At 37.6% G+C, this 15468-nt stretch overlaps 1 protein-coding gene across 7 annotated transcripts in view; it reads left to right on the top strand.

Annotated features, from left to right (window-relative positions):
* The window catches only part of Agtpbp1 (ATP/GTP binding carboxypeptidase 1), a 191103-nt gene that overhangs the window by 92118 nt on the left and 83517 nt on the right, over positions 1-15468 (top strand). For all 7 annotated transcript variants that reach the window (XM_063243743.1, XM_063243735.1, XM_063243729.1 and 4 more), the window contains one exon: positions 4285-5000. In XM_063243743.1, the coding sequence (XP_063099813.1) occupies positions 4285-5000 (716 nt within the window). The remainder of the gene's footprint in view (positions 1-4284; positions 5001-15468) is intronic.

Here is a 15468-nt window from a genome sequence, read left to right as displayed (position 1 = left end):
AAATTTAACTTTTTTTTGGTACCAGGAATCAAACTCACACCCTCATGCTTGCTAAGCAGGTGCTGTGTCACTGAGCTATATCCTCAGCCCCTAAATTTAACTTTTTAATAACGTTTTTTCCTATTCCAAAAACCCTTAATTCTTTTTTGGACAGTGTAAAAATCAGAATTTCAGAATAATTGATTGGAATTATTTTCTTTATAGTTAAAGTCTCTTTAACACCAAAACCAAAATAAAAATCAAAAAATAGAGTCCTCTACTTATTGTGATTTCTGTAGCTGTGGATGGATTTCTTAATTTTGTAGCTACTTTTCCCTTCTTTAATGTGTAGAAATGCACCCACACTCAGCACAATACTTTTATTGGTATAAGATAGCAACTTGGGGAAAGCAGTCTGGAAAAAAAGTACGTATGTTTATATATCAAGAAAATAAACATGGCCCTATGAGGCAAAAATGCATACAGCGAGATGCTTTTTTCATTTAAGATTATTTTCCCATGATTATAATTTCTTTTTTAAACAATGATTTCTGGTCATTAGAATGAATCTGATAGGTTTTGAACAGTGATGATTAGAGCAAAGCTATTAAGATGTTTAAAATGTTATTTTTACCTGTTGCATTCACTTTTCATTATCCAGATACTGGTAATAGATACCAAAGAAGCAAACGGCATCACAAATGGGAAGACCATCCATAATGAGTGCCACCTTGTACATTCAGATACATTGAGGCATTTCAGTGTACAATATAGTTCTTTCATTTCACATTTTTAGTAAAATGCTGATGCAGTACAACAAATACACAAATTGTCCTTTAAACAGTACATGCAGAAGACAGCTAATTTTTTTTAAGTTCTAAGATACCTGGTGTAAAAGAAAATCCAGAATAAACAGGTTTTAAATTGCATAGCATTCTGTGGATTCTTCCATTTTCTTTAAGCTGTGAAAGAATAGAGCAGTAAGAAAATAAGAGACAACATTACTGCTGCATTCTCTGATCTTCCCAATTGCTGGTCTGTGACTACTCTAGCATAGAATGGTAAGGCAGTCCTCTGTGGTATGGTGCCTACTACCTAGTGAGGGAGCTGCTCCTGTGCCAGGTCAGGCAGATGCCACATAACTGAAAGATGGTAGCTTTGGCTTTCGGAGCCTGCAAGTGCTATCTACCAATGAAGAAACTTGGTTGGGTTTCTTTATGACAGTCCAATCTTGGCCTTGGAGCTTAGTATGTGTGATGAAACTCAGATTTGACCTGAACAGGCTAAAAGGCTCATCAGACTAATGTGCAAATATGTACAAAAACTCCTAGAAAAGTCTGTATTTCAGAAACAAATCAGTTATAAAATAATTAGTGTTGGTTAACAAAATATAGAAAATTATTCTAGAAAAGAATTGTAAATTAAAATAAGATAATATTCCTTATGTACTAGCTTAGAAAATTTTTAAAAACTAATGGCTAATGTGGGCAAGATCAAGAGTTGAGGAACTAGATGCTCTGGTGTATAGTACTGGGAATACACATTAATGGCAGTATTTCTAAGAGTAACCTGACAGGTAATGTTAGGCATTACAATTGAATATAGTATCTGACTTTCAATTAGATTTTAGTCTTAGGGAGTCATTCTATATTAAACAGAAAAAATTTTCATTGCGGAGTTCTTTATAATAGTAACATTTTAGAATAGCTTAAATATATACTTTCTTTAGAGGATTAAATGCTCAGCTATAAGAGAAGGATTAATTCACTTGTCCTATCTGTATGAAAAGAGGAGAGGCAAACTGACCTGCAAGCAGCATCTTGTGTATAATTTGGCTTCTAGGACACTTTTTCTTCTTGGTTTTTATCTTTTCAGATTGACTTTTCCTCTATCTCCTTTTCTTACTCATTTTCATATCCCTAGCCTCTGTAGAGTATTGCAAGGCTCAATTTTTACTCTTTGAATCTTTATAATCTTTTTCTTTTCATCAATGATTTCCAGGCAAATGGCTTAGAGTAATAGCTGTCTTCTAATGACTCCTAAATTTGTATCTTCTGCAGAGGCTTGTCTTCTGAACTCTAGACTTGAATCATACATGCTTATCTCACACTCTGCATGTATAGAACTACATTTCTTATGCTGATGCTTTTCAGTTGCTTGTGGGAGCGCCTCAGCATTGTCCGTGATTTCTGTTGGTACCTTCTACCTTGTTTCTGTGCTAATCCCTGGCTCAAGTCTTTCTGAATGTAAAGTTGGTTCTGTAGTATGTTCAATCCTGAACAATTTTTTTTATTTTTTATTTTAAAAATAGGATAGAGATGATACAGAATTTTAAGAAAAACTAAGAAATGAACAGTAGTTAATACATATTGTTATCTTAGAAGTAGTTGTTCAGATTAAAAGATTTAGGTATAAAAAATTGGATCAGACAATCAAACAGGGAAAGCACAAACTGTTGTTCAGTGATCACTTCATTTAGACAGAGTCCCTTTCTAAACCCCTCAAAAACTCTGAAACAAATAAAATGAATTCAGAATATAAATTGAATTGTATATAAGGACAAAGCCATAGATAATTCTAACTAATCTAGCATGGGCTCTGATGTCATCAAAATTATCATTTTTAAAATTTTTATTTATTTTTTATTTAAAGAGAATAAAACCAAGCAAAATAAAACAGAACAAAACCAATCAAAACAAATCAGTATAAGTGACACAAGATTTCAAAACAATGCAAAACCTCTGAATAGATGATCAGAATACCAGTCCTAGACCTGCAAAGTCAGTAAAACACCAAACACCAAAAGCATCAAATTGCATTTCACCTCAATAGCTGTCATCACAGCCTGTGTTTCTCCAGATCAGCAGGTTGTTTAGGGCGGGATGAGGGCGGGGAGGAGTTGGCTCTTGTTTCCCAGCTCACGTGCTGGGAGGGGCTGTTGTTTGGCTGTACCCCTGGCAGTGGTGGACCACACATGGTGCTGGTTCACAGGGAAGGCTTGATTCTTGCTGACTACTTCTCTTCCCCTGCAATCCGCAGATGGCGCTGACTTGGGAAAAGTCGAGGGTCTGCCCTCCCTGCCCCCTGCAGTGGTAGTGGCCCAGCACTGAACAATTTTAACCAGTTCCATAGTTTACTGTAACAGACTTTAAGCTCTCCATTTTTATCTGTTCTTAAAGAAGCACCAGAATTGTGTTTCTCAGCTGGGTCCATTTGGCCTCCCAGGAAACATTTAAAAATATCTGGAGGTTATTCTTGGTTTTAACAAAGTGTGTGTTGTGTACATGCCTGTTACTGGCATTGAGTGTGTAGAGGCCTAGAATGCTGCTAAACATCCTGACGTATATAAGACAGCATCACTCCCATCTCTTGGCCCCTAAAATACAAAAGTAAAGTAACAACAACAACAAAAACTGTCCCCACTTTCTAGTGACATTGTTAAGAAATGTTGTGTTTGGATATTTTTAAAACGAGTCATGTCACATTACTTATCAGTTGCTCTGAGTCTCGTTCCAAGTAAAAACCAAAATGCTTACAATAGCTTGTAAGACCCTATGGAACCTGGTGCTCTTTGACTTCTGGGAGTCACACCTATTTTTGTTGCAGCCATCCTGACCTTCAAACACTGGACATTATCCCACTCACTGGAGACCTGTGCACTGGCAGTTCTCAGTGCCTAGAGTGCTCCCCTCCAAAGCCTTTGATTCTGGATCTCGCTCATTGGGCTTTCCTAACCAGTGGCACTCATCTCTCCTCCTCTTGGCATTTCCAAGCCACATTGTATTTCCCCTTCCCCTTTGCTAGAGCACTCTACTTTTCTAAAATATGAATATTTATTTATATCATGTACAATACATATTTATTTGTATCATGTCTATTACATATCTCCTTTCCACCACTGTGAGAATGTAAGCCATGAAAAGGAAGGGGATTATTTTTAAACTGCTTGTATCTCAAAGACCTAAAGCAATGCAAACACACATTTGTAAATATTATTACAGATAGATACTGTGTGATCTTTGTTGTATTAAGGATAACTTTTATTTGTTTTGTTCCAATAAGACTTTGGATAACTCTAATGTCTTTATACTTTTCTAAAAAGTTTCCCATACTAATGTGATACATAGTCAAATAGCAAAATGTTATAAATTTTGTCTTTTATTAGTGAATTTAAGCATTTCCTTTTGCCTTTCAAATTGTCAAATGTTAGGGACTTTTAAAGTGTGAATGAATCTGTTAGCATGTTTTGCTATTGATAGATGACAGATTAAACTTTTTTTTTTTTTTTTTTTTTTACTTTTAAAGGACTATGATTTAATCTCCAAAGAACCGAAGCCTTTTGCATTTGATGGGAAAGTACGCGGCCCCATCGTTGTTCCCACAGCTGGAGAGGAAGCGTCTGGGAGTGTGGGCAGTGTCAGAACAGGATTGGCAAGGAAGGACAAAGTACCTCCCACCAGAGAGGCAGAGGAAGGGAAGCCGGCCTCTGTGGTTGCAGCAGGAGAAGACGTTAGAGATAGTGATAGACCATTGCAGCAGCAGCTAGATGGTCAGAACCAAACAGTTCCATCTGCCACTGGGGTAAACAGTGACATTGTGAAGGCTTTGGACCGAATCACACTGCAGAATATTCCCACGCAGACAGCCCCAGGCTTGACTGCAGGAACAAAGAAAGACTGTGGTCTCCCACTTACTGTCCTTACATGCACCAAAGCATGTCCTCACATGGCTACTTGTGGGAATGTTCTGTTTGAGGGGCGGACAGTTCAGCTGGGGAAGTTCTGCTGTACTGGGGTTGAAACTGAAGAGGATGATGATACTGAGTCTAATTCATCAGTTGAACAAGCATCAGTTGAAGTACCTGATGGACCAACACTTCATGACTCAGACCTCTATATTGAGATTGTGAAAAACACAAAGTCAGTCCCAGAATATTCGGAGGTGGCCTACCCTGATTATTTTGGTCACATTCCACCTCCATTCAAAGAACCTATCCTAGAAAGGCCTTATGGTGTACAAAGGTGAGTTGCTGATTTCTTTGCACTTCTAAATAAAACCTTGCTAAAATACGAGACATACTTGTATAAAAGAATTACTTTGGGTGTTGAGGAAGAAAATTGTTCTGAAAGTTACTATGCTTTTGATACTTGCTTTGGAAATTTTGCCTTGTTTTGAAATTTATTTTCTAAGTTCATTGATTATGCAGAATAGTAAACATGATCCAGGGATAATTTTGGAAATTTTATATTTAGGCTAAATCTAAAATTATAAATGTGTACTTAGTAATCTTTGCATAAATATTACCTAGCAATATTTACATTGCAATTTATCATTTGAACTTGGTATAACCAGATAGGCTATAAGTAAAGCAATATTGAAAGTTTTTTAAAAATTTTAATTGAAAATATATAGTGTAAAACTTTGGGTTCTTTAAAAGCTGTAACTGCACTTATACTTTTTTTTTTTTTTTTTCTTTTTATCGTTACCACGGAACGAACTCACGACTGCCTGCTTGCAAGGCAGGTGCTTATGCTGCTGAGCTAAATCCCTAGCCCCAACTGCACTTATACCTAATAGACCAAGTAATATTATATACTACAAATAGGATTTAATATTGCCAACTAGTGAATATTTGGCATATTAAAACCATTTTTTGGTGTAATTGGGCTGTTTTTGGTGATTATAAATAAGATTTGTGAAAATAACTTCAGTTTCTTAAAAAAACCATTTGTATATTCTTACTGTGACTATGGTATTTAATGAAGAAGGAGGACATTACTGTGGGTACTTTATTCTCCTCAGATTATAAGCATCTTTAAGGCAGCAACTAATCTTACTCATTTATTGATAACGTCACTTTTACCTAGTGACTGAGTATGTGTTTAAATTGACTCCTTGATGCACAGGTGTGGACCCCACCACTGAGCTCAGACTGGGAAAGATGTGTGGGTGTGGGTCTGGCTGTGGTGCCTGAGTAGCAGCTGCAGGCCTCCTGGTACACTCCCAAAGGTACAGCTGAGACTCAACACAGGAGACCACTGTGTGGATGAGTTGCCATTGTGCAGGGCACAGGACACACACTGAGTTAGAAACTTAAGCATGAGCATGATGCCCAGGAGGGAGGTGGGAGAAGGTGGGGGACAGAAATGACTCTGCACTGCAGCTCCCATTGTATCACCAGGGGCTTTGTGCCTTGAGTCACTACAGCTCTTGGTCCTGTAGAATTAGAAATGCAGGGTCCCATAGTGAGTGCAATCTTAGCATATAGCAAGGGCACAATGTAGTCCGTGGTTGCCAAAAGGGTGCTTTATACTCCTTGTATAGGAGTAGGATCAGAAAGTGGGAAGAAGAACTTGACACAATGGCAGCAGGTCTCAGGCCATCTGCTTTTTTGCCTCTCGCACTATTCCCTTACTTAGTTTTAACTATGAATAGACATGTCACAGCCACCCTGGTGGGAGAATGGTACGAGTTGCTTACCTCTCTTAGGAGTGAGAGTTTGGACCACTTAATTAGATAAGCTAGCAAGACCTGCCAGGGCAATAGCTGGTGGTGAAGGGGATTTAGATAGATGCTGGAAGATGGAGATGGAGACCTATAGCCCTGAGAACAATTAAAGCAATAGGGATGGAGTCTGTCCTCCTGTTTTTCTTCCAAATTCTCCCCTAGGAGAGGCCCTCAAGCACTGTAGAGAAACCTATTTTCAAGTATGGGTAGAATAGTGGACCTGTGCAGTGCACGTGGCTTTAGTGGCTACAGTGGTGAGCTGTCCCGTCTTTCTTTCTCTGACAGTATGCTGTGAGGTGTGTGGTGCTCATAGCCCTTAGCTCCATGCCTTTGGGATCTGTTGCAGCACTTACACCGAGGCTGTGCCCTCTCCTCTTTGGTGATGCCAGCCAGTGGCTCAGGATGGTGGGGACGCTAGAGTGGAGTCTCTCCTCACCAACACAAGGGTCTGCTCATGGGCATTATTCGCTCTGGGCTCCCTTATCAGTGTGGTGAGTCTTCTGCTGACCTGCACTTGTCTTTTCCTAGCTGTCGGATCTGGGCTTATCTGCAGGCCATCCTTACCTCCTCTTTGTTCTTCACCTATTCTCCTTTGGAGCTCTCTGAACATGTCACTGTTTTGGGGGACCCAAGTGGACACCCCTGGAGTGAGTCAAGAGTCAGGCCACACCTTAGTCTCGTCCTTTTCAGCACCACCTCTTAGGTCTGTCTCTCTGGAGTCCAAAATGTCTTCTCTACTACAGGTGGTACTTTCTGAGTTTTAAGTACTTTTTAAACTATGAAAGGAAGTCTGTTTAAATGGCCTCCAACTGAAAGTATTCTGAATGCCTGAGGTAAGGTTATAAGGAAGATTGTGGAATAGAAGTGTAAGTATAGTACAAGCTGTGATTCTCAGCCTTAAGTTTAAAGGCCTAAGATCCTTCTTTTTTTTCTCTTGTGGGTCTTGTGTTAGAAGAGCTTTCAGCAATCAACTCTCTTGTTTAAGTGTGTTACTCACTTACATTAATAAGGGATATATTTTTAAAATGTTTTCTGGTTGCAGATCAATGTAAGATGGCCACAAATAGCTGTTGTACCTTCTGTGAATCCCAGAAGTGCCTCTCCCACCAGGGGGGAACTACCACACTCAGTTTTAGTGCTGCTGTCCTCTTTGAGCAGCTGTTTCTGACGCTGGGCTCTGTGGGCATGTTAGAGAATATTGTTCTATATGTGGTCTCAGTTTTTACTTTTCTGTGCCCAATACTTGGCCTGTTCTGATGGTGGAGGAATTTACAGAGGCTTAGAGTTACTGCAGCTCTTCTCAAGTGGCTCTCCATTTTCTTAGCACTTGTGATGAGTTCTCTCGCCTTGTTTCTGAACATTGGCCTCAGAATTGCCTTGCAAATCAGATCTACATTTAGAGTCTAAACTGTTGAAGTATTAAGCCATCTGTAGAACTTTTTCCTGAAGAAGCTTACATTTTTCAGTCCTTGTGAACACAACGAAATATGCCACTGGTATGGCTTATATTCAAGCCAAAGCTTTAAGATCTGTTTTTTATACTGTGAATAAGTAGAATGAAGAAAGATCAAAAGATTGATGAGAATTGTGTTTTAAAGGTACCTTTGTTGGTATGAAGTTAAAATACAAAGGAGATAGACTTAAAGTGAGCATGAACAGTAGACCCAGTCATTAGAAAGTCTGTTACCTATGTTTTTGCTCCTGGAAGATTTGCCATTAGAAAAATGGGATTGGGCTCAAAGAGACCTTTGAGGTTACTGAATCTTGGCTTACCAGAAGTTTCAAAGATTTCTGTTCCTGCAGAGGTTTTTCTTATTGTTTTCAGGGCCTTGAGGACAGTGTTATTTTGCTTTCTAATTTGTTGTTGCAGAAATGAGTAGTAACCTCTGAAGCCACCTAACCCCTTTTCTCTGAGCATCATGGATGCTGTGTGGCAATGACTGCTGACAGGTTGGCTGATTTGTATATTCTGTTAGAGTATGCACTACATACTTGTGTCACATTTATCTCAGTTTCTTCAGCAGCAGAGGTTGGTGATATGAGGCAGGAACATCATATTTCTTTTTTTTTTAATTTTATTTAAAAGGAAAAAGAGAAAAAACAAAACAAAACAAAGCAGTGTAAGGGTACAATTAATACAGAACTACAAAAAAAAAAACAGTAAGAAATCACCAGTTAATAGATTACAATTATCATCTTAGAGACAGTTGCTCAAGTCACAGTATCAAACATACAAAGTGGACATTCAAACAGTGAGACTGCAAACAGTTGTGTTCAATGATCCAACCAAAAACATTAATATGGGCATCTATTTAACACCCCTAAACATATTTGCAGTTGTATACTTTAGAGCACTTTTTTTTCTTCGCTTTTTTACAACAAAATTTACACATTTTGGATTTTATTACTCCTAAGTTCTTATTACATTTTTTTGGAAGAGAATAAAGTCAAATATGGCAAAACAAAGCTGTCAGTCAAAACCAAGGATAGACATAGCACATGATGTAAAAACAGAGTACAAGGTTATTGACAATGGTTACTATAATGCCTCTTGTTTCCTTAAAATGAATTGTCTATCTCATTAGGTATTATAAAGTTGAACAAAACAGTAGAGAACAGGACTTCCAAAGAAGATAATAGTCAAACCAGAATGGGTGTCATAGTGAATCTTATTGCCTTCAAAGTAGTTGCCTATACCTTTAAAATTGATACTGTCATACAGAACAGAACAGAGTCTAATCAGTCAAAACAAGTTAGTGGGAGTATTACAGAACTTCAAATCAAGTTAACAGGAAATCAAATAAGTTACTATAATATATCTTGCTAATTTTTTTGATTGTTCCCGTTAATTAAAAAAATCATAAAAAATAACTAAATAATTTTTTTAATGAATAAGGAAGAGATTGAGATAAAAGAGGACATAACATCATAACAGTACCGGTCAAAGCATGATAGTTTCAGCAACCTAGTGCTTCACCACCAAATAACCCGGTTTAATAGTAGTTACCATAGTGTCTTTTTCCTTGAAATATTTGAATATAACTTCATATACTATAGCTTCAAACATATCAAGTCAGTGTAAAACTATTCAAGTGGATGAAAGCATTGTAGGGTTTTTAGAACCAAATAACAGAAAATAAACAATGGTTTCTATATTATCTCTTTGCCTATAACAATTTTTGTTTATACTATCACATATAATAAAATCCAGCAAGATACATCATGATAAAACCAATGGAGACAAAAGAGCCATAGTTTGGTGGTTCTTCAAAACAAGATGATAGTAAATCAGCACTAGCATTATGATGACTTATTTTCTTCAAAATAGCTATTCATTTCATCACAGGCAATAATATCAAGCAGCCCAGAATAAAGCCTTTCCAACTGATAAGTGAAAACTTTATAAGGCTTCAAGGCCACATAATGGAGAATCATGATTACCACACATTTTTATATATTTGAACCATTACTTACATTAGGGAAACTATTTGGTATTCACACATGCGAGATTGATTTATTTCACTTAATGAGTATGGTCTCAAGCTGCGCCCATTTATTGATAAATATCTCAATGTGATCCTTCTTTATAGCTGAGTAGCACTCCATTGTATAGAAATACCACAACTTTTTTTATCCATTCCTCAGTTGATGGACACTTGGGTTGTTTCCAAGATCGGGAGATTACAAATTGTGCTGCTGTAAACATAGGTGCACATATATCACTGTGGTATGATGCTTTCAGTTCTTCTGGGAATATGCCTAGAAGTGGAATAGCTGGAACAAATGGGACTTCCAATCCCAGCTTTTTGAGAAATCTCCATACTGACCTCCACAATCGTTGTACCAGTCTACACTCCCACCAACAGTGTAGGAGAGTTCCTTTTTCCCCACAGCCTCTCCAGCATTTGTTGTTGTTGGTTTTCTTGATCCTGGCCATTCTTTCAGGAGTGAGATGGAATCTCAGTGTGGTTTTAATTTGCATTTCTCTAATGACCAGTGATGATGAACATTTTTTCATGTATTTATTTGCCATTGTATTTCTTCATCTGAGAATTGCGTATTCATCTCAGATGCCCATTTTTGGATTGGATCTTTGAATTTTGGGGTCTGAGTTTTTTTTAATTCTTTATATGTTTTAGACAAAAGTCCCTTGTCTGAGGGGGAGTTCACTAGATCTTTTCCCAGTTTGTGGGTTTTCTTTTCACTATGCTGGAGATTTCTTTTGACATGCAGAAACTTTTTAATAAGAGGTGGTCCCAGTTATTGATTCTGGGAAGTATTTCCCGTGCGGTTTGAGTCCTGTTCGTGAATTCTCTACCTACCCCTATGTCTTCAAGGTTTCTACCCAATTTGTCTTCCAATAGATTGAGTGTTTCTGTTTTAATATTCAGATCTTTGATCCATTTAGATTTTAATTTAGTACATGGTGATAGGCATGGGTCTAGCTTTAGTTTTTGGCAAATGGAGAGCCAGTTTTTCCAACACCATTTATTAAAGAGACTATCATTCTTCCAGTGTACCTGCTTGGCTCCTTTATCAAAGATAAGGTGGTTGAGTGTGTTTGTAGTTGTGGTTGTATCTTCTAATCTATTCCATCGATCTTCGGCTCTGTTTTGATTCCAATACCATGTTGATTTTACTACTGTTGCTTTGTAGTATAACTTCAGGTCAGGGATTGTGATGCCTCCTGCCTTGCCTTTGCTGCTTAGAATTGCCTTTGCTATTCTAGGTTTCTTCTGGTTCCAGATGAATTTTAGGAGTGATTTCTCTAGATTTATAAGATATGTTGATGGTATTTTTATTGGGATTGCATTGAATCTGTATAACAGCTTTGCAAGAATGGCCATTTTCACAATGTTTGTTCTTCCTTTCCATAAGCAAGGGATCCATTTTCTGACATCATCTTCAATTTCTTTTTTCAGTGCATTATAATTTTCACTGTATAGGTCTTTCACTTCTTTCGTAAGAGTAATTCCTAAATATTTCATTTTTTTGCTTACTAGTGTAAAGAGTGTGGTTTCTCTTATTTCCCTCTCTGTGATTTTGCTGTTAGTGTATAGAAATGCTATTGATTTCTGAGTATTGATTTTTTATCCAGCTACATTACTGAATTTATTTATTAAATCTAAGAGTCTTTCCATGGAGTTTAGGGGGGTCTTCTATGTAGAGTATCATGTCATCTGCAAACAATGATAATTTAACTTCTTCTTTTCCTATCTTTACCCCTTTTATTTCTCTCTCTTGTCTAATTGCTCTGGCTAGTACTTCTACTACTATATTAAATAGGAGTGGTAATAAAGGACAGCCTTGTCTTGTGCCTGATTTTAAAGTAAAGGCTTTCAATTTTTGGCTATTTAGTATGATGCTGGCTGTTGCTTTGTCATAAATGGCCTTTATTACATTGAGGTAAAGACCATCTATTCCAATTTTCTGTAAAGTTCTTATCATGACTGAATGTTGGAACTTATTGAAGGCTTTTTCTGCATCTATAGAAATGATCATGTGATTCTTTTGGCTTTATTGATATGGTGGATTACATTTATTGATTTACATATGTTGAGCCATCCCTGAATTCCTGGGATGAATCCCACTTGGTCATGGTGTATAATCTTGTTGATGATTTGCTGCATCCTATTTGCCAATATTTTATTGAGGATTTTTGCATCTGTGTTCATTAGGGAGATTGGTCTATAGTTCTCTTTCTTAGTTGGGTCTTTCTCAGGTTTTGGTACTAGAGAAATATTTGCTTCCAGGAATGACTTAGGAAGGATTGCTTCCCTTTCAATTTCATTGAATAGTTTCAAGAGTGTCGGCATTAGGTCTTCTTTGTATTTCTTGTAGAATTCTGCAGTGAATCCATCTGGGCCTGGGCTCTTCTTTGTAGGTAAGGACTTAATTACATTTTCAATTTCATTAATAGCGATTGGGTTATTCAGCAGTTTTACATCCTCTTGATCTAGCTTTGGTACTTCATATGTTTCTAGGAATCTGTCTATTTCTTCTTGTTATCAAACCTTTGAGAGTAGAGGTTTTCAAGATAGGTGTTGATGATCTTCTGTATTTCTGTAGAGTCTGTAGTGATTTCACCTTTTTCATTTCTTATTTCATGAATTTGAGCTTTTTCTTCCCTTTTATAAATAAGGTTTGCTAGAGGCTTATCAATTTTATTTATTCTTTCAAAGAACCAACTCTTTGATTCGTTGATTCTTTGGATTATTTTCTTAGTCTCTATTGTGTTGATTTCTGCTCTAATTTTTATAATTTCCTCCCTTCTTTTGGCTTTGGGCTTGACTTGCTCTTCTTTTTCTAGCTGTTTGCAGTGTAGCATCAGGTTGTTTATTTGTGTCCGTTCTGTTTTCCTGATGTGGGAAGTCAGTGTAATAAATTTTCCTCTGAGGGGCTGGAGGTTTAGCTCAGTGGCATAAGCACCTGCCTTGCAAGCAGGCGGTCGTGAGTTCGATCCCCGGTACCGATAAAAATGAAAAAGACCAAAAAAAAAAAAAATAAATTTTCCTCTGAGGACGGCTTTCATTGCATCCCTGAGATTCCGGTAAGTTGTGTCTGTATTTTCATTTTCTTGTAGGTATTGTTTAATTTCTTCTTTAATTTCCTCTGTGACTCACTGATTACTCAATAGTGTGTTATTCATTTTCCATGTGTTTGTGGGATTTTTGCAGTATCTTTTATCATTAATTTCTAATTTCAAAGCGCTATGATCTGATAACATGCAAGGGATGATTTCAACTCCTTTGCATTTATTTATATATATTCTGTGAGCTAATATATGGTCTATTTTAGAGAACCACCCAGGTACTGCTGAGAAGAATGTGTATTTTGATGTTGTTGGGTGGAACATTCTGTATATGTCTATCAAGTCCATTTGTTTACAGGTGTGATTCAGTTATGTTATTACTTTGCTCATTTTCTGTCTGGTTGATCTGTCCCTTGGTGTCAAACACGTGTTAAGGTCTCCTGTTACAATTGTGTTACTGATAATTTGAGTTTTCATTTCTGTTAATAGTTGTTTTATATAACTGGGTGCTCTGGTGTTTGGTGCATATATATTTAAGATAGTTATCTCTTCCTCTTGGAGTTTTCCCCTAACGAGTATGTAGTGACCTTCTTTGTCCTTTATGATCATTGTTGGTTTAAAGTTCACGTTGTCTGCAAACAGAATGGCTCCTCCTGCTTTTTTTTTGGATTCCTGTTGCGTGAAGTATTGTTTTCCATCCTTTGACTTTCAGTCTGTGAGTATCTTCTGGGTCAGATGGGTTTCCTGTAAACAGCATATGGTTGGATTTTGTTTCTTGATCCATTCTCCTAGTCTGTTTCTTTTGATTGGTGCATTGAGATCATTTACATTAATGGTTATAACTCTTATGTGCTGGTTTATTGTTGACATGTTATCTCTCTGCTGTTGCATCTTTATCTTTCTGTTCTGTTTAATTATCTGCTTTGCTTAGTGGTCTTTTTCCTTTATGTATCTAAACTGTCTCCCAATAGTTTTTGCAGGATTGGCTTAGTGTTCATGATGTTCTTCAGCTGTTCTTTGTCATGGAAGTATTGTATTTCACCATCAATTTTGAATGATAGTTTTGCAGGGTACATCAGTCTAGGATGGAAATCATTTTGCTTTAGGATCTGGAATACTTCACTCCATGCTCTTCTTGACTTCATTGTTTGTGCTGAGAAGTCTGCTGTGATTCTGATAGGTTTCCCTTTATAAGTGATCTGTCTTTTCTCTCTGACAGCTTTTAATAATCTATTCTTGTGTTGGATTTCTGGGCTGGTGATTATTATATGTCTGGGTGTAGTTTTATTTTGGTTGTGACTATTTGGAGTTCTATAGGCTTCACTGAACCTGATGTCGGTTTCTGATCTCATGCTTGGGAAATTTTCAGCTATTACTTCTCTAAATACCCTCTTGACATCCTTTATGTTGTCCCCTTCTTTTTCATTAATCCCTATCAATCTTATGTTATATTTCTTTGCATCATCTTGCAGTTGTTGAATTGTTATTTCCTGATTCCTTGTTATTTTTAAAAGATCTTTCCTTTCCTGTTCACTAGCTGCAATCCTGTCTTCAAGGTCTGAAAATTCTATCTTCACTTTCATTGAGGCGGTTTTTACAGCTTTCAGTGGAGTTTTTTATTTCCTGTATATCTCTGTGCATCTGATTTATGTATTCTGATTGTTTCTTATGTTGCTCATCCAGGCATTCTATCTTTTTGTTCATTTCCTCCAATTTTTTAACTGTGTTTTCTTTAGATATATTCAGAATCTCTTTCATTTCTTTTATCATTTCTTCTCTTACCTGGGAGATTATTTCGAGTTTGAATTCCTGTAAAGCTTCCTGGACTTGCTTGTTTATTTCAGTAGCTATTACATCCGATATTTGAGGTGTATTTGAGGTGTATTTCGACATTTTCTTCTATATACATCGCTCCTAGGGTTTCTTGAGATGGGCTGGAGGTTTCGGGTTGTAATTTGGTCTTTCGTTTTGTTATTTTCCTATATTTCTGTGTTTCAAGTGTTATTTGAAAGCTTCCTCAGTGTTGGTTGGAAATCCACTTCTATGTTCACAGCTCCTGGGACACTGACACCCAGTTCCCCCAGGCTGGTGGGCCTCTGGAACCAGTGGCCCTCTTCTGCCTGTTTAGAACTCCGTAGTTCTAGATAAGCTGGGCTCCAAGGACACTGTGCGCAGGCCTGCTTACTCGAAACTCCACAGTTCTTGGAGCACAGCCAGAATGGAGAGGCGGATGTAGGCGCCTGGGGCCCACTTAGCCACTTCACTGATCCCGGAAGGCTCTAGGGTCCCGAACAGTCTGGGCTTAGGGCAGAGTGCCCTGAGGACTTACCGCAGGCCTCAGGGCCTCTGGAACTGGTGATGCTCACCTGCTTGCTGAGAAATCCACAGTCCTCCAGACATACAGGGAGGCGGATGCAGGTGCCCCAGACCCGCCCAGCCCTCACTCTGCA

Source organism: Cavia porcellus, unplaced genomic scaffold, assembly GCF_034190915.1.
Source record: "Cavia porcellus strain 051 isolate PalLab524CR breed Dunkin Hartley unplaced genomic scaffold, mCavPor4.1 scaffold_2, whole genome shotgun sequence".
Lineage (NCBI taxonomy): Eukaryota > Metazoa > Chordata > Mammalia > Rodentia > Caviidae > Cavia > Cavia porcellus.
The sequence above is the reverse complement of the archived record's forward strand: the minus strand, read 5'-3'. Positions and strand labels throughout refer to the sequence as shown.